At 32.0% G+C, this 24,824-nt stretch overlaps 2 protein-coding genes across 9 annotated transcripts in view; one reads left to right on the top strand and one right to left on the bottom strand.

Moving 5' to 3' along the window:
- Positions 1–6,526, top strand: part of LOC139523427 (protein turtle-like) — a 33,790-nt gene extending 27,264 nt beyond the window's left edge. For all 8 annotated transcript variants that reach the window (XM_071317470.1, XM_071317467.1, XM_071317468.1 and 5 more), the window contains one exon: positions 864–6,526. In XM_071317470.1, the coding sequence (XP_071173571.1) occupies positions 864–2,511 (1,648 nt within the window). In that variant the 3' untranslated portion in view covers positions 2,512–6,526. The remainder of the gene's footprint in view (positions 1–863) is intronic.
- Positions 6,527–9,289: 2,763 nt separating this feature from the next.
- On the bottom strand, positions 9,290–11,159 carry LOC139522369 (uncharacterized). The gene is made up of 3 exons (XM_071315895.1): positions 11,030–11,159; positions 9,916–10,296; positions 9,290–9,461 (listed from the first exon to the last, which is right to left on the bottom strand). Exons 1-2 carry the CDS (start codon positions 11,076–11,078, stop codon positions 9,926–9,928), a joined length of 420 nt encoding a protein of 139 aa, XP_071171996.1. The 5' UTR covers positions 11,079–11,159; the 3' UTR covers positions 9,290–9,461; positions 9,916–9,925.
- Between the last annotated feature and the right edge of the window lie 13,665 nt (positions 11,160–24,824).

The raw sequence follows: 24,824 nt of genomic DNA, 5'->3' as shown, positions 1-24,824 counted from the left end.
AATACTTCTTTTTGGCCAGACATTGATTTTTAACTGGATTTTTGCAGGAAATTATCTGTTATTGGTTTAGTTTTGTTCGGAGGGTGGATCATGGCAGATGGCTGCCAAACATTGTCAGTTCATCAACATGAAAATGCTTTACAAGTTTTTTTCAATTTAGATATGTTGTTTCCTGTGACTGAATGAAGGTCAAATTTAATTTTCATGACTTTAGCTTTTCTAGTTATTGAGTTCTGGACCCTGTTAGTAAGTAACCAAAAGTGATACTTATTATGTGATTGAGTTATTTCCCTTTGAACAGAAATTAATCAAGTCTATGTTTTTATGTTGATTAGAGATTTAATTATTAGATATACAGAAAGAAAAAGTTTATACATTTCTTAATTTGCTTCTAGGAGGTTTTTTGCTTTTCAGTTTAACTACTTTGTATGTATCTTATATTTTGCCATGCTTTTATTTTAACATCAATAACAGGTTTCATACAATTAAACTGATGACTGAAAAATAGCACATGTTTTTTTTTGTCTAATGAATTTGATGCACAGCATGCTATAATACATATCCAGAGACTAAAATTATGGTTACTTTGTGCAATGAATAATGCAGTTTGCATCAATATCTTGTATTACTTTAAATTGTTTGCCGATATTTTGACAGTAATAATATTTTAATGTATGGTTATATTAGCTCTATTCATTTGACATGGCAAATTAAAAAAGAAGACAAATTTCTGGTTGAAAGAAATTGTTCTTATGTGATGGTTCAAATTTCAGAAAATAATCTTAAAAAAAAAAAAAATCAGTTTGATTGAAATACAGATATTTTAACGGAATAAATACAAATTCATTTTATGTATATTATAGGGAAGATTCGTCAAAATGGAGCCGTTCATTCTCGGATAGCAGAGCAGACGCTATAAGAGGTTTTGAAGGAAGCGGTGTGTTTATAGTACCAGATGCTAACAGACAACTTTATAGGAAGGAAGATTTACAACATGATAATTATTTATGGGATGGATTAAATCCAAGCTCTAATACATTTGATACTGACCAGAGCTATTCCAGACATAACCGCTCTCGTGATAGTTATAAACGATATGATAATGTTGACTCTTTTGAAAGTGGATGGTATCCTGAAAGTCAAAGGGACAGGAGTTATCCTGATAGTCAAGGTCATTCATTAACTAGACCTAGATCAATAAAGTCACCTTATACAAGCCATGGATTTCCTGATCCCATTGACGATTTTATGTCTAGACAACCTTCTTCAGGAAGAAGGAAAGACTTAGATGACTCTGATTCTGATGATAATGGATTTTTACCTTTGCGTCCACCACTACCTTTTGGGTATGATCCAACTCCTATAAATAGATTTCCATCTTACGGGGACAGAAGTTACGATCGATCATACTCAAGGGACCAACCATCATATATTGACAATGATGATGATGTTTTTTCACCTCACATTCCACATGTACAAAAATCAGGATTTCCTCGCCATAGTTCCATGAAGCCATCTTCTACGCAGACATATCTCACAGACGATCCGATCAGTTTCACAAATCCATACAATGACATTAGTTCTGTTCATCCATCACCGGAACATACATATCAAAACATTCCATTTCAACGTCCATGGCATTCATTTCCTACATATAATTCAAATGACCGAGACATACCGAAGTTTGATAATCCTCGTCTAAGTCATTCATTAGGTTATAATCCACCAAAACAAGTAGCAAGAGTTCAACCCAATAATACATCACCTAAAACATATACTCGTGACCATCTACAAGGTACCGTAGACAAACTTAGACGTGGCCCTAGGCATCGTAAATCTAGATCAGCGAGTAGAAATTCAGCTCCTGAATTTGACCGTTCTGATGGTTATCCTGTAGGTCGTAGAGGTCATGCTTCTGACAGTGAGGTTGGGAGGGGCAGGGACTTTGATAGACATGGTAGGCCATATAGTTATGATAGTGATCCGTCTTCATATATTATTAGAGGCAGCTTACGTGGAAGGTATTTTCCAGATTCACGTTCATTCCGAGACGATCCCACTCCTGACTCACTGAGCAGTGGTATAGGGAGTAAAAATACCTCTCAGGCTACAGGGTCAACTTCAGGTTCACGAGTTCCAAGGCCAAGCCTTTCATACAGTTCACTTTTATCACCACAAGATAATGATTTCAGTCAAGATTCACCATTTCATGATCAAAGCTTGCATAGAGATACATCAGCAGATGAAAACTATGAATTTGATACTCCAGATCTCGATACAATACTTGCGTACCCTGCTTCATCGGGAGGGGATGAATTATTAAGTGCAATAGAAAGTGGACTCAGTACATCAGACTTCTATTATGATCTCTATCCAAAACCATCAAAACAAAGCAAATATGAGAACTCGGAACAGAGGTTTGAAAAACTTCGGCAAGAATATCATCAGTTTCAACGTCAACAACATGAAATGTCTCAACACCATCATTTTATAGATAGTGAAATGCTTTGACCTTGGTCAATGAACTTCAAGTTAAGTCAAAACCTAAGTTACAACATTTTTTAATGTCTCTCTGGTTTTTTTTTCACTCCATTAGAAACAATTTTGAACTTTTTACATGTACTTAATTAAAAGTAAGGGTATATTTCCAGTTTTTCTTAAATTGTGAACTAAATTAAACTAGGAGTTACATGGTTATCTTTAATCAGGATTTTTTGTAAATTACACAATTTTTTTTTATTGTAAATATGTTATTAATCTAAATAAGATCAAATTAGCTGAACTTGCTTTTCAAAAATGAATTAAAAAAAAACAAAATGTTCACTAGGTTAATCGTTTATAGTCATAATTACAAAATTTTGTAACTTAGGTTATTTCTTTGCTGTTTAATTCAATTCTTGGATCTCTGTGTATGTATTTTTATATAAATAGAATATTTGATACAATCAAGACTCTCTGTGAGGCAAAGCCTACCATTGTTTTAAATGAATCATCAGTGTCTGTGTTAACTAACGTATCTATCCATTTTGAGATGGCCTTTTTTGTTTAGAATCAGTTTTTCAATTTTCATGATTTTAAAGTTTCACAGAAGTAAAAAAGTTTTCTTTTTTAATATTGTGTTTTCTTTTTAAAAAAAAATGCAAATGCAAAAACTTATCTTAATATCTCTATTCAGATTGTGAAACATAGAATAATAATTGCCCACCTAAATAAAAATGATTGTCAAAAATTGTATTTCTAAAAATAAGGCCAAATAAAATAATATGTGTGTTTTCCATTGAATCTTTCAAAAATATAGGATAGGTTGGGCATGTTGGGAGGGAATTTTTTTTAATTTTACAATTTTTTTTACATTGGGTCTATGGGAGAGAAATTTTGACTTTAACAGTGCTTGTTGAAAAATGACCCAAAAACTTTAAAGTAATCTATTTCTAAGCTTAAAATGTAGGGTAGGGAAATAGGAAACACACATATTTTGTTACTTGGCCTGAGAAATATGTAAATTTAGTAACTTACATGTCAGCTTTTTGTATATTTAGTGCCATTGATCAGATATGTAGTTTTATCAACAATGCAAACTTGTTTATATTTTTGTTGAACTCAATTGTATGTATACATGTCCATGGACAAATTCAGATATCACAATTTTGGATTATTTGATTTCCTTGACATTAATTGCTAGGAGGTTTAAAATAGTATGTAGATGTTTCCCATTATTTATAAAAAAACAAAATTTTTGCATGCTGTAATCTTCAAATAATCCTACGAGAAAATTACAATGCCAACATCATTGTGCTTCACAGAAAATAATTGTCAGCCATTTAAAATTGTGTGTCAACTATTTTTAATAAAGTTTTTTTTTGTAAATAAACTGGGTTGAGTTCAATATCGTAGCAGCTACGTAGTGCTACGTAGATTTTGACTATTGAAAGTGTAGCTATAGACTAGCTGCTACATAGATATTGATAGCAGCTACGTAGCCGCTAGGTAGCTGCTAGGATATTGAACTCAACCCTGGTAATATTGTTGATATACATATACAATGATAAAATGACTTTGTGAGTTATATGCATTTGTTAGATGCACAATATAGTCTGTCTCACTTTGTTTTGTTAACTTATCTTTATATGCTTTAAAATTGACCATTTTCTACAAATAATTTATTTCCTAAGTCAGTCACTTTCTTCCAAAAAGTACCTGTGGAGAGAAAGAATAACTATTTTCAAGGTTTTTTCCTCCAACTTTTTTTTTTTTTTATACAAATTAAAACAGTATGTCTAATCCGTCCTGGGTGAAATACCTCTGCTACAAAAGCATTATGTTTCTTTGACATGATTGTTAAACTGCTTTGTTTTGTTTTGTTTTGCTTTGATTTATTATCATGTGCTAGTCTTACTCTGTAAAATTTAGGACAGTATTAATGTACTCTTCAGAAAACATTAAAAACTAAATGCCACACATATAAGTAACTGACAGGGGTTGATATACAAGTTGAAAGTTAAATATTTTGTTACAGATTAAAAGTTTAAAGAAGTGTTTTTAATTTCCCTATAATTCAAAAATGTGTAAATCTGTTACAGATTTTTAAAGTAATATAGGTCTTACTTCTTTAGTATAAGGCAAAAATATGAAATAATGGCTTCTTTTTTATAAGATGGTGGTCTTATTGGCAATCATACCATATCTTCCTATTTTTATAATTTTACATAAAACTTTTTCTGTCAAGGGAATTTCAGACTACTATAGCATGATAAATAGTAGTATCATAGGAAATTGTAAAAAGAAGGAGGTTCTATGTTTAAAAATTTTAATCTGGTTTTGAAACTTAATTTTTAAAGCTATTGTGGATGTGATAGATAATTTTAACCACAACCATTTTGGTAGTCACTTTTTAGAATTTATATAATGATAATGGTTTGAGTTACATTGTTTTAACTTTTACAATTTGCCAGAAAAGCTCTGACTTTTTGTCTAAAACATAACAATTTTTATATATTTATTACTATATGAAATGGCAAGTTTTACATTATTTATGAGTTTTGTTGTTTATAATTATTATACTTTTGTGTGTTTATTTACATAGACATAAATCTATGGCATGTTTATGTTTTACTACACTATCTTGTATTCTATAAGATTATATTGCTGTTAAAATAGGTCTTTGTGATGGCATAAGGGGCAATATAAAAAATCTCCTTTAATTAAAAAGCCCAAACCTACTAAAAAAAAAAAATTGATCTTACCTTGTGTCAATTCAAGAAATTTTGATGTGTAAGTAAAAAAAATGTGCAGACATTAAGACGCTAGAAGCTTGTATTGCTATTCATGGTATAGTAGATAAATTTAGAATAGAAAATTAAAACGTAATGTGATAGAAACTGTATATAAAACTCAGCAAATTGTAGATATGGATTTAGCAAGTCTTTACAAAGTAGAGACACAATGTATCATAAACTTATGTTGTAAGAGGCAATGTGACCTTTTGCTTGTTTTTATCCTGCCTTTCTTGTACAAGCAATGAGGTTGTGAATCATTTACACAAGTGTGAAAAGGGGTTGTAAAACCATTTACACAAGTGTGAAAGGAAGTTGTATATCATTTGCACAAGTGTGAAAGGAAGTTGTATATCATTTACACAAGTGTGAAAGGTAGGTGTAAATTATTTATACAAATTAGTATGATAGAAGTTAATTATTTACACAAATGTGATTGGAAGATACAGTAAATATTTGAGATGAACATATCAGAAACATTGAAGGTTGAATTCACATAAATATGCATCTTCCTATTTTTCATTAATTTGTTGCATGATTTTAGAATTGAATATTTGTTTTTCTGTGTTTTATATTCAAACAAACATTTTTGATCTCATCATTTTTATTTGATTTTAAGTTTAAAACCTATGAGACTTTTTTCATTTGGTTCACATTTCTTATCATTTTATGGATGGGAGATAATTCAGTTTTTTTCTTTGTGCTTTAGAGTAAGCTGATTGTCTCCCCTTGATAACGTTTATAAAAGATAGCAGATATTGGTTTGCCATTTATATTCAATCTTAAATCTTCCATATCTGGTGCAGTGTGATCAAGAGATAAGGCCAATTTTCTTTGAATTTGTTTACAAAAAAATCTTTTGATCTTTATACTAAATTTTGTAAGATGTTGACCAAGTATTAAGTTTAAAAAAAATGTTTTGTTAAATATGCAAAAGTTGCAGTAAGTTATCAAAATTTTCCTAACCACCAATGATAACGCTAACAACATTTTTTATTAATGAATATATGTTTATCTTAATTTGGCATATATTTTAACAGGCTTTTTCTGTTTTCATTATTTTCATTTCTTAGTATGTTTGTTGAAGATTATACACTGATGCTTAAATCATGTCGACTGTTTTGTTTGTGTTATTTGAGCCAGATGTATGTTAGTGTGTTTTTTAAGGTGTCTAAATGGATAATTGTTATTGCTTGATAGTGATATTGTTGTGAGAAAGATTTTTGATAATAAAAATATATTTTTCATGGAAATTTATTGTTTATTTTAATTTTAGAGTTATAAATCAATTTTTGGTTTAAGATTTAAAAATCTTAAATATACTATCTACACAATACACAGACGTAAAAATTATGAGCATATGGAATATTGATTTTAATATGAACCATTGGCATGAATCAAAATCAGAAAATAGTGAATTTGTCTCACCTTGAGGGTATTAAAAAAATGAGACATAAGTATGCTGTTTTGGGTGTTGGCGGCAACAAGAATATATTAGTTTGTGATTAGGTCAGTTTATGGTGGAACCACTAATGGTAGGTCAAAAAATATTCCATAAAGATTATTTGGTGCCACTCTCTCAGTCATTGTCTATTGACTTTGAAAAGTTTCCTTAAGTTTAGATGTACTAGTTTGTGATAAGGACAACTATTGGTAGGTCAAAGATATTAGATACACAGTTGTATAAGCATTGGCACATCTAATTTCCATGAATTTTCCCCAACCCTCAGTCTATGCAAATTTTGTATTAGTATTAGTTGGTGATTCGGTCAGTTAATGGAGAACAACTAGTGGTATGTCAAGAATTTTTGGTATGCAACTGTATTGCCCCCCTTAGTTGTGGTCTATTGACACTGAAACTTTTGCTTAGTTTAGATGTATTAGTTTGTGATTTAAGGGTCAGTTTATAGGGGAATCCATATAAAATCTCTTCTTAAGATTTCTAAAATTACCATTTGTAAGAGTATCGTTTTGTCCTAAAACAGGCTGTATTCTTTTGAATTGTCTAATATTTTGCCATATCCTGGCCTTTAATAACTGACTTTGGTTCAGGTTTCATTCATTGTTGACAGTTTTATATTGACCTGTAGATGCTTACATCCACATCTTTGGCAATAATATCAATTCTCCTTATTTTTCATATTGGTCATAAATTATTTCATAAAAACGTTGTCAAAAGTATAGTGTGACCTCAATTTCATAGAATTTACAGGTTTCATAAAATTTACAGGTTGAAGGTATTCTATGTTGATCTTAATTGCATGAAACTTCATCATCCAAAACTATCGAACATTAGGACTGAGTAAGTTTGTGTAAGAGATGGTGTGATTTATAATTTGTAATTGTCATGTATTATTTAGGTGCAGTTATAACCTGATATTAGAGATCCAGGAGATATCACATGTACACGTTCAAAAAACTTGAATTTTAAATTACAATACTTAAAAACTTCCAGAGGCCTTATGCTAATGTGATATGATTGTTCACTACTTGAGTGCACAGCCTGATTTCAATGTAGATTACATGAATGCTGTTTAACCTCCAGTGACAAATGTGACAAATTCAATTATCAGGACAAGAATATAATGTCGTACAAATATTAACCCTGCTTTGTACTTTAACAAAATGCTTAGACGAATAAAGACGAACTTTATTTGAATTCATCAAAAATTGAGTTCTTGGGGTTCTTTGATATGCTGAATCTAACCATGTATTTAGATTTTGGATATTGGACCATAATAGGTTAATGTCCAATTTTATTTTTTTAAAGTTCTTGGACTACATTCAGTCTGTTCCAGAAACCTATTCTGTTTCAACAGGGACTTTCTATACTAATACTAGACTAGTATAAAAAGTCCCTGGTTTCAACTGTTTAATCACAATCCAAATCCAGAGCTGTATCAAGCTTGAATATTGTGTCCATACTTGCCCCAACTGTTCAGGGTTCGACCTCTGCGGTCGTATAAAACTGTGCACTGCGGAGCATCTGGTTGTAACATGCGAAAGTCCTACACTGTTTGGTTTGTCCAGAATTCATGATTTTTTATCAAAGATTTTGTCATAGTGTCTTCAATTCTTTAGTTATATGTCCTTGCCTCGTATATATTACCTGTATATATATATTAGTAGTCGATTTCAACAAAAACCTTAATAGATCCTCATATATATGTAGATTTATTTACATATTCTCAGATATAAGAAGATATGGTATGAGACGACTCTACATCTAAATAAAAATGAGTAAAAACACGCATCCTTGGCTCACACCGAACAGCTTTAAAGGGCCTCAAAATGACTATAGCAAACAATTCAATCAGGAAAACCGACGGTCTAATCTATATAAAATACGAAGACGAGGAACACCTATAAATCACATTAAAAAAAGACAACCACTGAACATCAGGTTCGTGTCGTCTCATTTGCCTTATTTCTTGTATTACTGTTACATTACACATGCTTGTCATTGGAACTCATCATGTTGGGCTTTCCATGTTTTTATTAAACCATTTTTTTCCTATGGAATTACTGAATATATCTGTAATTTTTGCCGCTTGACGTTGATCAACGGTTCCATTAATTAATTTAAAATTCCTCTATCCGAAAATTATTTTTTCGATATGAATAAAAGGAAATATATGGTACAATGGGGAGAAAATACATGTAACAAATGTACCAAAACGATCCAAAAACTACTTATAAATCAAAACTAGGTTAAGGAGGTGGGGGTGATGATATCTCAATACATGTTGGGAACTTTTGAGGGGAGGATTGTAGGTTTTTAGTTTGGTTTTCGTACCACTCAATCATGAAACTAATCATTTTTTTCGAGAGTATGTTATCAAGTGTTTGTCGCCTGATGCTGTCCACATTTTTGGAGTTTAAATTGAAGCCATCAATTTGCACTCCATTCAATCACTTATTTATATTTTTTTCCTATGGGCATATAGTATAATACTTGACCAATTATATGGTATGAATAATTCGGTTAAAATAGTAAAAAGTAAATAACTATATAATTACAAAAATATAATTTATTGTATAAAACATACAATTTAATAAATATTGCTGGTTTCCACAGAAAATGTTTCACATACTCTCAAATAAATACTACTGATCTGTCAGGTTTCTCCTAGGTGATGATGAAGTTATGAAGAGGTGAAATGGGACCATTCGATTGCTGTTGCTCATCTGAAAAAGTAAAGATTGTTCATTAGCTAAGTTCAAAAAACGATTATATAATGACACAGATTTGCTTTTCTTGTTTATTACAAGCTAATTGTATTCTGATTTGATGCTCTATTTGTTTTCTAGATACATAGACGAAAAAGTTAATATTCAATTTTGGTTGTTCAAATGCAGTTTTAAATGTATCGATTCATCATAGATTTCTCATTTGACTTCCGTCTGTAAAGCGTACGGCGAGCATTCGATCTAGTTTATGTAGACATCAATGCATTTTTTTTTTATAAAATCAAATTATAACAATGAATATTTTCCTGGTGTTATTTCTACGTATAAACATGTTTAACATATATGCTTAACATATAATTGTTAATACATATATAGATTAAAATTTTGAAACCAAAAGCTTTTAATAATTTTTCAGAGGATACAATACACGTAATTCTATATTTATGTTTACCTTTGATTATTTAGTTGACGAGTTTGCTGAGAAGCATTGACTGGTGGTCTTTGTAACAACATCCGAATCCGGGAACACACTGGTACATGTTACCATTTCCAAATCTCATCATTCCTTTCAAATTACACAGTTCTGGAGTACAGAATCGAGATTCTTTGGCTGTCTCAGTTTTTCTGCAGAGGCCCAATTTCATCATGCTGTTAAGCATAGGATTTCCGGCTATTCCCCCAGCAGCACCGGGAGCACCAGGAGCTCCTGATTGCTGGTTGCCACCCATCATGCTCATCAATGCCATCATTTTCATCATTTCAGACTGTCCACCACCGTTCATTGCACCAGCCATCATCATATTCATTGGGTTCATGCCAGCAATCATACCATCTATAACAAAAGACACAGTATAAAATTGAGAATGGAAATGGGGTATGTGTAAAAGAGACAACAACCCGACCAAAGAGTACACATTGAAAAGATGCATTGAAAAGATGCACTGGTAGTTTCCTTAGGATATTGGTATTATCAAAACCTACGTATACTCCATTTCTTTCAAACATAAGATATAAGGAGAATAGCCTCGTAGAGTAAAGATTAACATATTACTTGTGCAAAACATTTGTTTAGTTCCATAACAAGGATTCTAATAGTTTGATTTATTCAAATTCTCGCCAGGACTTAAATAAATGTATTTAACCTAATAATTGCAAATGTGCAGTGACAACGATGTGATTGAAATTTTCTGATACGCGAATATAGCAATATACAATACTTTTTCATAAACTTTAAAAAGAATTATATACATGTATGTTGATTTACAAATGTCACTATAATAAATAATTTACTAACCATAAATTCAAAAACGATTGCGTTCATGTATATGTATTCATGAATGCGAATTTTGAAGAATGGATTGCGCGTGTTTAAAAATCTCTAAAAACGGCTGTTAGAAGACAAACATTTCAACATCTTCCTATATCTATTTCAACGAATTTTTTTTCATATTTGGACAATTTTCTAATCTTGCCTAATTTATCCACAAAAAAACCCCCGCATTTATCTAATATTTAGAACATATGCCCCAAAATGTTTTTTTTTAATCATTTTTTAAAAAACTTACTGGAATATCCAACTCCTAAAAGGAGTACCACAAGGAAAGCCGATTTCATCTTTGTTATTTGTAGACTGGTATCCTCTGTCAGTTGGATAAGAAGTGACCGTATCAAATTTTACCCGGTCTTATATATGCTGTCAGTTCATGACACACGATTAGGTCGGTACATGACTATCATATTGTTTATACACGATTAGTGAACAAAGCGTGTGTACCTCAATACATTATAGTGAGAAAATATCATTCATAGTAACAATTAAAGATGTCACCCGTCTGGATATAGACATATTTGTGGTTATCTTATATAATATTAACATCTGCGTCTCAGGTGAGCAGACTCGACTTGCTGCTTAAGAGATGGGACATTTTCCCTCTCTATTTATTTCACATCAGGGTCATGGATTTATTTCAAATTAAATCATTTTTTTATTTATAAAATTCACAGTATAACAGATAAAAATATGTATTCAAAGGTTTTATCAATATTTTAGTGTAATTTCGAACATGATACCAAATTGTAAATGCGTAAAAATAGCTCAAAATTGCAATTTGGAAATATTTTGAAAAAATTGAGGATTTTATAATTATTGCAGTCGTCCTCAACAAAATAAAAAAATAATGGAGACTTAAACTTCAAATTCTCTTTGAAATCATTTCGGTTGCAATACATCTTCAACAGCCATACTTAGCTCTGAATAACATTTTTATGCAAATTTGTGAATAGCATATGTAAAAATATCAAATAAAGGAAACTTCAGTATTTTATCATCAGCAATTTTAACCATTTTCAGATTGTCGCTCTGTGAGTGAAACAAAATTCAAGGGAAATTGACCCTACCTCTGTTACCTGTTGCACAATTAGATTGCAAATTTGTTTAATGATAAAATTTAATTGAAATGTTTCACAAAACTTTAAACGATTATAATTTTTTTGATAATATTATAAAATAGTTCTTTAAACCACGAACAGAAAATGAGACACATTACATATTATGAAAACAATTTGTGTGAAATCTTCATTTACATTTTATTCTAAATTTCGGTTTGTTTGTTGTATATTTAATTCATCTTTAATTACCCATTCCATCCTCAAAATAATCAAGAAACTGAATTCAATATAAATGCAAAAATTACTAGTTACTCATAAAGAATAAAAATTATCTGTTATTGAAGAGGATGGATGGCTGTTTAAAATTTGCATATTCATGACAAAACATGTAAATGTGATATGAAATATGTACCCATCCTTGTACCAGACTGACATGCTGAGTCAGATTTTCAAAGTAACTGTCCACTACAAGACATGTCACCCTACGCAGACACATTATTCTGAACCCGGAACTTTATGATTCATATAGAACAGTATGTGACATATATTATTGGGAATGTTTGTTAATGAGACCTCAATCCTGGGAACTGGTTTTCTTAATTACTCGTATAGAAAATAAAAATAATAATAATTTATTTTATTAAAGTGTCACATACTTGTCTACAGATTTTTTATACAGATTATATAATATACATTGCACAATAATAAAATAAGACAAATACCCAGCCTAGAAAGGCTTATGAGACACTATATATACAAATATATATCTATTTAACAAATACAAATTGAAAAAACATAATAAAATGTTAAAAATGTTTAAAATTGTCCGGATATTTCACATCATAAATTTTTTTTTTTTAAATAAGTAATTAAAAAAAAAACCCAAAAAAAACACATGTCTTTTAAAAATACAAATGACAAAATTAAGGTATGACGTAAAAAAATGAATGGTATGTGATAAAAAAATGTATTTTAAAGAGGTTATATAAACAGATTGCAGAAAATAAAATGAAGTTATCTTGTTGTTTTATTAAAAACCTCTCAGTAAAATAGTAAATAAATAATAATAAGAACATGATTGAAATGAATTAAAAAAGCAATTAAAAAATTAAATGTAACTTTGACTTTTACGGAAATACACAATCATGAATTAAAAACAATAAAATAAATAAATTAAATATAAATATATTAACTTTGACTTTTACGGAAATATACAATTAAGAGTGTAGATTGCTTTTCAGTGTACGACGTCTTCTTATCATATTATGCACCAAGATAGATAACTCGTATTGTAATTCAGCATTCTGAATTAAAAATACAAATTGATTAAAATCTGACTTTGTACAAAAAGAATTATCCATGACCATAGCTCTGTGAAACAAATTAAACCTTAAGTCACTGTAAATGTCACAATTAATCAAAAAGTGTATCTCATCTTCTACAGCATCGTTACAAAATGGACAAATTCTTTCCTCTAACGGTATTGGTGGTTTCGTATAACGACCCGTCTCGACGGACAGAGGTAAAGTTCCACATCTAAGTTTACATAGATTACTTCGTAAGTGGCGTGGCATTGCGTTAGTAACATAATGTTCAGGTTGAAGGTCCTTCTTATAACGTCTATATAGTCTCAACTTGTTTCCATTTCCATATAGACATGTTCTATAATATATCTTATGACAGACTTTAGGATTATCATAGGGCCGTACTAAGATTAGACTGCAGCTATCAATTTGTGCACGTCTTATACATGCATATATATGCATCATTGTAAATTCCTCCATTTGCTCTTTTTCATGAAAACCAATGGTAACGACTCTTTACTTCAAGTATTAAAATAAAATACTGGGATCTTTATAATTTCATGGAAAAACAATTAACGTACAACAAATATTTTATATCAGGCTTTAAAATAAATATTTTCAATTCAATATATATTCAAAATATATCTCCAAAGCATGGATAAGCTGGATTTAGCTAGATAGATGCGTACTCGATTTAATCACGTGATTTAATTGAATAAAGCATAAAACTGAATACCCTGAACCAATCTAAATACATGCATTTTGCAGTTTAACTTTATTATAAATGTTAGGACTTATCCGAACTCAAGACACTTTCAAAACATCACATATGTTATTGAGATATGTGCTAATATAAAAAAGAAGATGTATACAACAGATTGTCAATGAGAAAGCTCTTCACAAGAGATCAAATGACACAGAAATTATTAGGCTAATAATAAGACCAGCTAAGGACACGTCTTTTAAAAGCGAAGACACAAATGATTGCAATTGCAACAATAAACATTTAAAGGCTGTCTCGCGTAGTCTGCATAAAGCATTTTACTAATATCATAAATCTCAACATCGCTCAGAGTATAGAAAAAATGGAAGTTGAACACTATCAGAAACTATTAAAGATTTGCCATAAACAAAAAGCGACTCATTAACAAACTGTTTTACTCATTGTAAGCCACTTCGCTGCCAGTGCAAGTTAGCGTGCCTGATTCCAATTAATCTTTGATTCACTTTTCATCCGAAAATCAGGTCATTGACGAGATTCCAGACATTCATACTAGCGAATATTAACTAGTTCTTTTCCGTCTAAACTCATCTAGACTGGATGTGCTTAATAAAAACTGTCAATCTTGATTTACTAATCATTAAACAATTAGTAGGTTATCCATATTTAAGTGTAGTACATGTCCCTTGACATTGTCCTGAATATCTAACGATACATTCTGATTCAATTAATATACACATCAATCAAATTTAACATTGACACGACTGGACATACCTTTTCTTATCAATGGTTGCTCATTCTTTCGTTTGCATGTGTCCGAAGATACATAAGAAATTGAGGAAACGTGGTAGGATTGTCAATAGGATAAATATTAACTAGAGTCCAAACTATATAGATGTAGGTACTGTAACAGGTCACCGTACGGCCTTCAACAATGTGAAAATAAAACGCAGATGTCATTACTTAAGTTTTCCTTTTTCCCTCTGACCATTTTAAATTATTGGACTACCGCTTACGTTTATTTCTTCTTAAAAAACGATTTCCCCGAACATGTGTGAGTAGTGCAAGTGGATATTACAAAACTGTTTCTGTGAGGCGGCAAACCAATGGGAACTAAGCGGCAAAAGATGAACTTGGTTTGCAGATGAGCTAAACAGTGTTCGGAAGTATGCTGAAAACCATCTTCGCTAGCCAAGGGTTAGGATCCACTCCCGCGGAGAGCGGGAGTGGATCGTAACCCTTGGCTAGCGAAGATGGCTGGAAACCTTTCGTACGACAAATGTCTTGATCTAAATACTGATTTTCGCACGATTTTGTGTGGACGATTTAATTGATAACAAAATTACTAGTAATGTTTTTGTTATATCAAGTTGATATTGTTGTTTAAGTCCCGAGATGAATCCTGATTTGTAAGAACACTGTCACCTTAGCCCTATCTAATTGTTGTTACAGTACTTAGTTTTCTACAACTTGTTAGGCCGAAATTAATCCAATTTATCTTATTCTTCTCAGCGGCGAATCAGCTAATTTCACAGTTTTTAGTGGAAAACGTGACAATTACTATTATATAGACCTACACTTTAAATCTTTTTTCCACCTTCTACACGATATTTTTTTATCACTCCATGCTCACGGTGGGTATGGTTGTCCTGCGAGAGAACGTTCTGTGCTGGTGATTTGGTCCTGTCAGGTGCTGGTGGGTCCTGATTCTGTGCTGGTGGGTTTGTTTACATTGTATAAGAACGGCAATAAAACGACTGTTTTGTTGCTTAATTTTTCTCTGATGCGTCATAAGTACCATGCAAAGTATATTGCAACAATATTACATTGCAAAAGTCGTGCAAGTTCGTTAAACGGAATTGTCCTGACGTTGTGCTGGTGATAAGAAAAACGGTCCTGGTTCTGTGCTCTTATGTCCTGGTTCTGTGCCTTTATATTTTAGTTAAACGTGGCATATATTGAAGATCATTGATGCTGTACTGCTATTGACTAATTATCTGTTGTCTGCTTTCTTGAAATTGACATTGTTGTGAATCTGTTTACTGTTATTATGAGAGAAAAATACCCCTATTTTTTTTTTAATTAACTGTAATCTTATTTATTGGCCTGTTAATGGAACCCTTCTTGCCCCCTTTTAAGATAAGAAAATATGTTTACGATTTTCGGGATTACGATCATTTTGCAAGATCACCAAAATACGTTGTAATTTATACAATACTTATATATAAAGTAGATGATGTGGTATGTTTGTTGTCAATGAACAAATTTCCATAAGAAAGCAAAGGAAGTATGTGTTAACAACCATACGTCATCGTACGACCTTCAACAATAACCCATAAAATAAAAATGTAAAAGGTTTTGCATAAAAATGGAGAGCAAACATATAGAAGAAAGGAATTTCTGAGCGTTTGAATCATATGTCTTTAGCAGCTTAAGTTTTTTTTTTTTGGGGGGGGGGATGGGGGATAAGTTAGAGCGAGGTTACAGTGAAAGTTTTAAGCTTGGAATAGTTTCCCGTAAGATTTGAAAGTTGTATTTTAAAAGAAAAATGTATCTTATAGCTATTAAGAATCACTTGCTGTATCTGTAAGATTTTTTCAACATAATTTTTTTGTATGAACGGTTATCGGGTATCTTTTTTTCGAAAGTTCGATAGAACACTAAACAAAAAATTCACTATTTTATGAAAGGGCAGACTAGAATATGTCAATTTCAAAAATTAAAATATCTCGTAGCTTCATACTACCAATTGAGTATAAAACAAGTATATAAGTTTGAAAAAGAAATTCTTAGATTAAACACCTACATTTAACTTTAAAAGGCCATAACAGTTTAAAACAATACAAATCTACACACACAAAAAACTGGCTTAATTTCAACTGGTTATCAACCCGAATCGCTATAAGATCATATATAAGCTCCCCTGTGTCGAGGGGTCGTGAGGTTCATGTATTGTTTTGGCGTCCGCAATTACAAAAAGATCTTTTCTGAAATTACTTGACCAAAAGTTACCAAATGATTTTTCAAGAGTGAATCTAGGAAAAACAATAATTAATCAACAAACATGACCACTGTCTGTTAAAATGTATTCGAGTTTTTAGTTACAGCCGATTCCATTGAGTATGTAGGCAAAGGTAATATCTTTGGTTAGCTTGCTTGTTAGCTAAACCGTGAAGTCAATGTTATGAAAGGTATACTACCCTCCTTTCGAAGTAGCCTGGTCCTACAGACAGAAAGATGTGTCATTTGTCGGACAAGTCTACTCTTAAAGTAGGGTAGTTTACTCTCTTCTTTTCGACTTTTTTCGAACAAATTGACACATAAAATGAATTGTATAGTATTGTGGAATATTTAACTTGTGTTCAATTCATTGGTTACACCTTTACTAGGATAACAATCCTGTAAAGTATTAGCTGGGTAAAATGTTTCAGAAAAGAAGATGGAAATGTGAAAGTTTCCGTGCGTGAGGTGCAACAACATACGAACAGCTAACATGCCTCGTCAGAGTGGAAGCTAAAAAGTCCACGAAAATTTCATTTAAAACCTTTATTCGTTCCAACAAAGTTATTGAGATTTTGTTGAGGATTTTTTTGTCGAGCCTGCAACTTTTGTTGCAGAAAGCTCGACATAGGGATAGTGATTCGGCGGCGGCGGCTACGGCGGCGGCGGCGGCGGCGGCGGTGTTAGCTCACTTCTTAAAAGCTTTATATTTTAGAAGGTGGAAGACCTGGATGCTTCATACTTTGTATATAGATGCTTCATGTTACGAAGTTTCGGTCAGTCACATGTCCAATGTCCTTGACCTCATTTTCATGGTTCAGTGACCACTTGAAAAAAAAGTTCAAATTTTTTGTAATGTTGAATTCTCTCTTATTATAAGTAATAGGATAATTATATTTAATATGTGCGTACCTTGCAAGGTCCTCATGTCTGTCAGACAGTTTTCACTTGACCTCGACCTCATTTCATGGATCAGTGAACAAGGTTAAGTTTTCGTGGTCAAGTCCATATCTCAGATACTATAAGCAATAGGGCTAGTATATTCGGTGTATGGAAGGACTGTAAGGTGTAAATGTCCAACTGACAGGTGTCATCTGACCTTGACCTCATTTTCATGGTTCAGTGGTTATAGTTAAATTTTTGTGTTTTGGTCTATTTTTCTCATACTATATATGCAATAGGTCTACTATATTTGTTGTATGGAATGATTGTAAGGTGTACATATCTAGCGGGCAGATGTCATGTGACGTTGACCTCATTTTCATGGTTCAGTGGTCAAAGTTAAGTTTTTGAGTTTCGGTCTTTTTATCTAATACTGTATGCCATAGGTCAACTATATTTGGTGTATGGAAATATTTTATGATCTTTATGTCAGTTGCGCAGGTTTAATTTGACCGTGACCTCATTTTTACGGTTCATTGCACAGTGTTAAGTTTTTGTGTTTTGGTCTATTTTTCTTAAACTATAAGTAATGGGTCAACTATATATGTTGTATAGAAGCATTGTTAGCTGTACATGTCTGCCTGGCTTGGTTCATCTGACCTTGACCTCATTTTCAAGGTTCATTGGTCTTTGTTTAGTTATCTTGGTTAATGATAAGTTTATGTGACAGTTGTAATAAAGCTTAGCTTTATACTTAGGACTATCAACATAATATCAATGATTAGTATAGAAGGCGAGACATTTCAGTGTGTGCACTCTTGTTTTTTAGAATTTACAGCTCATCTATAAATATATGCAAAGCAAACCATTGATCAAATTGCTTGCTATGATTGTTTGGATGTTTGTAAACGACAGGTAAGTAGTCTGTTTACTATATACTAGAATTTGTTTGGACAATAAACATTAACTTTAATTCCTGTCAGTTTGTATTTGTCCAATCAAATCCCAGTATGTATTGAAACTCCGCCTACCTATTGTTTGAAAACATCCAAGCAAACATAGCAAGCAAGTCAATCAAAGTTTTTTTTTTGCATGCTTTTATAGAAGACCTGTACTATATAATGCAAAGAAGCGTTTAAGTCTTTCGCCAAAAAATACTATCAATTTCTTTTTGTCCTATGTAAACTTCCATACCATTTCCTTCCATTCATGATCATTAAATTGAACTGTAAAATATTTCTTGGTACCTTCTTAATTCCTTAAGTCTTATGTAAACATAATTATGACAATAACTTGTGAGCACAAGATTCACTGCACACTTTTAAACTTCTGTTTCATCAAACATTAAAATGTGAACTTAAGTTTTGAGACTTTTTTAATCGACACGATTGGGATTTTTGTATATGAGAACATGGTTTATCTATTAGTTGAAAACGCGACTTTGAACTACCTTTCAGTACCTGCGAGCGTTCGTTGTTCAATAATGTGCGTCTTTGTGTTATCATTTTATGTGATACATTGTTGTGTTGGTACACCACTGTAACAATGAAGGAGGAAATGAGGAGGGTTGGGTGGGTGGAAGTGGGAAGGGGTATGCGGAGCGCTAACAAACATGTCTATGCGGCATGGGCTTTGATCATTGTTGAAGCATCAATGTAAGGGGCATTTAATATCTTAATAAAACTATTCTTATCATAGATACTATATATTGTTATCTGATATTGGACGAAAGATGTTGCCCTTTTATGTAATTATGTAATACAAGTTACGATAATTTGAAAACACATATTAAACAGCACAATGGATGCACAAGAGCTAAAATAGGAGTCATATATCCTATTGACAACAATTATCTGCCCAATTTTATTGATTTTGTAACATTTGTTTCAAATATGACCAACTTCTTATCCAAAATCACCAGCACCGTATCAGGACCCACCAGCACAATGACAGGACCCACCAGCACAGTATCAGGACAAGAATAAATTCAGAAAATGCTAAATTTTAATAAATTGCAATCATTTTTCACAAAATAGTTTTGTCGTGTGGATTACGGTATAGAAAGCGGAGTCTATGAGCATTTTTGTGTTATTTTTTCAGTTCTAGATTTTCTGAAAATGAGCATTTTTGGGTTACGCTTACTGAAACAGTTTAGAGGGTCAACTTTTTAATGGTTTACATATGAACCCATAAGAAACAAAATTGAAAAATCTCAACTGTTTTCTTCCATTTTTTATGAGTGAAAACGTCAAAAATCATCATTTTCGTCTTTGTTTACATTTTTTCATTGATCACCAGCACCCGTCAGGACCGAATCACCAGCACAGAACGTTCTCTCGCAGGACAACCATACCCACCGTGATACTACTGATTACTAATCGGAGAATTGGCAAATTCAAAATTAGATTAAAACAAATCAAATTTTAAAGTCTTTGGTAGGAACTGAACAAAAATTAAAAAGATGTTCCAAATACGAGGCTAATAGCTACTTTTATCAAATTTTAATGATGTTACCGGTATTTCATTTAAACAGATCATGTACATTTTGCCTTCGTACTCAATGTCACAGGCAAACAAACCACCGCACGTCAGCGTAACGAATGTCGACCATCGCACTTCAGCGTGTTAACCAACGCACTTCAGCATGGACCATCGCATTGCAGCGTGTTAACCAACGCACTTCAGCGTAGACCATCGCACTGCAGCGTGCGAAGTACTATCGCGGTCCTATATACATGTATTTCACAAATCAATCGTAAATGGTGTTAGAGGCCAAAATATAAGAGTGATCAAAAACATAAAATAACGAAAATAAGATCATGATAGAAATAAACTGAAACTGAAGACGTCTCAGGAATCGCCGGTGATTTTTATTTATAAATGAAAATATTTTCATTTTGTAAAACATGATTTCTTTCAAACATTATTTTGGTTTTAGTGCCAATGCGTTAAGTTCTGTCTAAGCTACAATGCTTGTGATACCCACGCGAACTAGTCACCTATCACTCGAATCGACGCAAATCCCTTGATTACTATACCACAGTTAACTATACCCATATAGATACATCATTTATTACATGAATATCGCTTGGAAGTGAAGCTCGAGAGCCAACTTGAAATTAAATATTTAACAGCTTTGAGAACCGATGAAAACCAATATTATTTCAAAAATGAATTTTTATATCATACGGTAAAATTATTTTTGTTCATGCCAAAACGAAATACGACTAAAACGTCGTTGGGTTACTGTATCTTTGATGTCCACCTTCCAATGCCCTATACCTTTGGATATGTCTTAAAAACCAACCAGATTTTTTTTAAATATTTTTTTATATTCATTGAGGTCAGAGTCAGTATAAGTTGGCAAAAAGAAATTAAAATGAATATGTTAATAAATTAAAGTTAAATAATGTAATAAGAAATAAGATTTGAATAAAAAAGGAAAACTAAAAATCAAAAATTAGTTTTAAAATTGAAATTGAAATTAGATTTGTATGAACAATTGAATTTAAAGACTAGTATATGTCATTATGCCAGATATTCACAAAGATGTAAATATCCCAAGCATAGATACTTAAGGACAGAATTATTTACTGATTGTAAATATTAAATAATATGGACCTTTTCTGGTATCTTTATGTCAATATATCACAGAAAAACGAAATTAAAAAATAAATATTTTGAAAATTGAGAAGAGTAACAAAAAGTCTTTTCCCCAATGACATAATATGGTCACAAGATGACGAAAAAACTTGTATTATAAGCAATTCGTATTACTCATTTGTATAATCTCAAACCTGTCTATGTTATAAACTGTTATTACGTTTATGGACTAATTAATGTGATTTATAACACGAACTATTATTTGTGATTTATAGCATGCCATACAGTACACAACCGATTATCTATCATTACATGCAATAACACGTGTAAAATGTCACAATCTAGGAAAGGTCACAAAAGGTAAAGTTGCAGATCACTAGAATCAAAAGATCTAAGACCTAAAAAAAAAAAAATGACGCTTGTGAGTTGATTCACCGACACATCGTATCGGTCTACAAATTCGTGATGGTGACCGGCAAACTTGTGTAGTGCTGTTTCAGTCGTTATTGCGCATACCATAACTTTCATAGGCGGCACCAAAAAAGGGGGGGATGGCTCTTGTGGCCCGCACCCCATTTTGTTTGAAAAAATTGGTAGATTATATAGGGTATCGCTGAAGCATGACTGGAGCGGCCTTTACAAAAAGATCTGAATCCGACACTGACTTTGTTGGTACAGTTTATGTATAGGGAGCACAAGTAATATATTGTGAATATGTACGAACTAAGATATGTGATCGCCATACGATGGAGCAAAAGTGTGATGCAGCGTTGATAATTGGATCCTTACTCTAGTTTGAATTCTGAGTCTATATGGAGGAAAGCAAACCTTCTACTTTGGCAGTATTCCTATTATTGAGTTCACTGGAACAAATTTCGTATGATTTCTGCTACATATGAGTACAAAAAAATTGGCCAGTAGTGGTGCACAATTAGTACCCATTAAAACACCGATTGTCTGCTGAAATATCAATCCACCAAACTCATCTAATATTTTCGGTCAAAAAGTGCAGCATTTTGTTATTATCTCTGTTTAATGAGACGATATAGTAGATCTTTTAATTGAGGTATGGGGAATTGTAGTGTTATATCAAAACATTTGTCTGCCACACCGTCGCACTGTCTTTGAAAAATTAGCGGGGAAGTATAACTTTATTTTCCGAAACGTCTTAATTTTTGGCGCAATTTGTGAGGCTTACGGAAGGGATTAAGTAAACAATTATATTACTCGATTTTTTCTCAAAAACGAATATGGTGACAAATATTTTTCAAAAACTTATGACATTTTATTTTTTTCAAAGAATAACATATCTTACTTTGGCCAAATCGCCACCGTTAGAAATATTTTTAAAAATAAAAAATGTGCATTTCAAATGTTCATTTCTTGTCGTTGTTTGGGTCCACCATAACGTTTTTGGCTTTATTTGAGTAAGAATTAATGCTTTAAATGGTAAAGTTAGATTTATATAACCCTCTTGCATTATTTTGCTTCAATTTGAGCCCCATTATATAAGTATATGTTGATTAAAAAAATCATATTTAATTTTTTTAAATAAAAAAAGTTTTTTTCTTCAAAATTGCAAAAATGTTTAATTTTCAGCAGTATTTTTTGCTTAAAACGAAATCGTCGACAAATATTTTTTTTGTGCAAAATTTGATTCTGTCAATTGAAGAATGAAATATCTTCAAGGGAAAAAATTCTCACCGTCAAAAATAAACTGTTGGATATGCCCTTAAGCTCAAGCGCATTTAGTGCTTATAGCAAATCAGGCTATCTGGTCCCTATCAGGGGAAGATCATGGATTGAGTGAACGGACAGGGGGTTGTGGCGTAAATTGCTATAATCGTTCACAAGAAATTTAAAAAAAAGAAGATATGGTATGATTGCCAATGAGACAACTCTCCACAAGAGACCAAAATGACACAGAAATTAACAACTATGGGCCACCATACGGCCTTCAAATTCACGATTTTATGCGATTTATTTTGATCTAAGAGGGGGTCGTATATACTATACCTCCCCACATCTATACATATAGGCAGGTAATATCTCGGAGACTCCAGTGATTGGTTGTTGATTTGCAGGTATTTGTCAATTTCAATCCTTTCAAAATTTCACATTTAAATCGGCTTTAATTCAAGACAATAACTTTTCATACTCATTTTATTGATATCTTAGTATACATTTCATCTACACCTATATTTAAGGATGTGGGAAGGGGTTTACACAATAGTGAATAATGGACAAAAAATGAAGTATAGAGAATGATAACGTGCCAAAATATAAAGAACAGTGCATTATGGGCAAAAGTAAAAAGAAAAGAGAAAATTGGCATTCAAATTAAAAATTACAGACCCTTTCCTCCCAACGCCATTCAAACATTGATATTATGTAGAATCCGGCATAACATATCCACTCATAATCCAGTCAAAAAGCAGACTTAATAAAATTATTATATGTTGAACATGTATGGTCTTTTCTCTTTAGTTACATAGAAACAAGAAAATATGAATGATATTTTTTAGTATGATAAAGTACACAGAACCTGTCTAGCATTTACATGTAAATAAGTGGGTCAAGTAGTTCAATCGTTGACAACTTTATCGAATAATCGAATTAATTTTGCTGTTAATGTAAATTGACCCTCATTCCGTGTGTAGAATTTCCGGTACACGAAATGCACTAGTATATATGAATTTCTTCTGTTTACCGGTATTTCAAGTTTCCCCTATGGTATCAGGTCAGACGTAATACTAGTAGTGGAATTCCTTTACATTTGTTCTTCTTCAGAAAGGAAAAGACTATCTATATTCAATCTACCAATGGAATTGACCTCATTAGTCTATAAAATTGGTTTTTAGATTAATTCCGACATGAAAACTAATCTATAATACTGATATCATACACTGTTCCTTTTCCTGGTTCTATTTTTTATTGTCTGAATTAAATATTCAGACCAACAAATCTTGATAGCTGTCAAATATTCACTACTGCATATTTTTGTCATTGAGTTTAAATACCAAAGATATACAACTTTTTTAATAATTGCCAAAAGGATATCAAATGGTAACCAAAGATCTTATGAAATCGTGATGGACGAACTAACATATAGCATTCTTCTTAACAGGAAAAATACGTGGAAAGTTTTTACTAATGAATGAGTTGACAATAGGAAAAGCGAAATTGAAATCGCCGTTGATCCTTGTTTTGTGCTCTCTTACAACGTCAATTTCGGATAAAAAATTGTAGGCTTTGAATTTTCAAAGAATTCGACATAGTTTTAACGCGGACCGCGAAGAGGACACCAGAATGAACTGTCTCACAAATCAGATATTTACAGTACCGTTTGCCCAACATTTATTGATTGATTGATTGTTGGTTGCTTAACGTCCAATGGCAAATATTTCATGCATATTCAGGACGAGAACAAGTTCACAATAAATACAATAGGTAGGTTGATAC

Source organism: Mytilus edulis, chromosome 5 (genome assembly GCF_963676685.1).
Source record: "Mytilus edulis chromosome 5, xbMytEdul2.2, whole genome shotgun sequence".
In the NCBI taxonomy this organism is placed as follows: Eukaryota; Metazoa; Mollusca; class Bivalvia; order Mytilida; family Mytilidae; genus Mytilus; species Mytilus edulis.
This window is presented reverse-complemented; position numbering and strand designations above follow the sequence as displayed.

Bases quoted from the DNA above. Each gene is read 5' to 3' on its own strand.
- LOC139522369 (XM_071315895.1), bottom strand. From the start codon at position 11,078: ATGAAATCGGCTTTCCTTGTGGTACTCCTTTTAGGAGTTGGATATTCC. The intron at 10,297-11,029 runs GTAAGTTTTTTA...CTTTTGTTATAG, and splicing joins TTTAGGAGTTGGATATTCCA to ATGGTATGATTGCTGGCATG.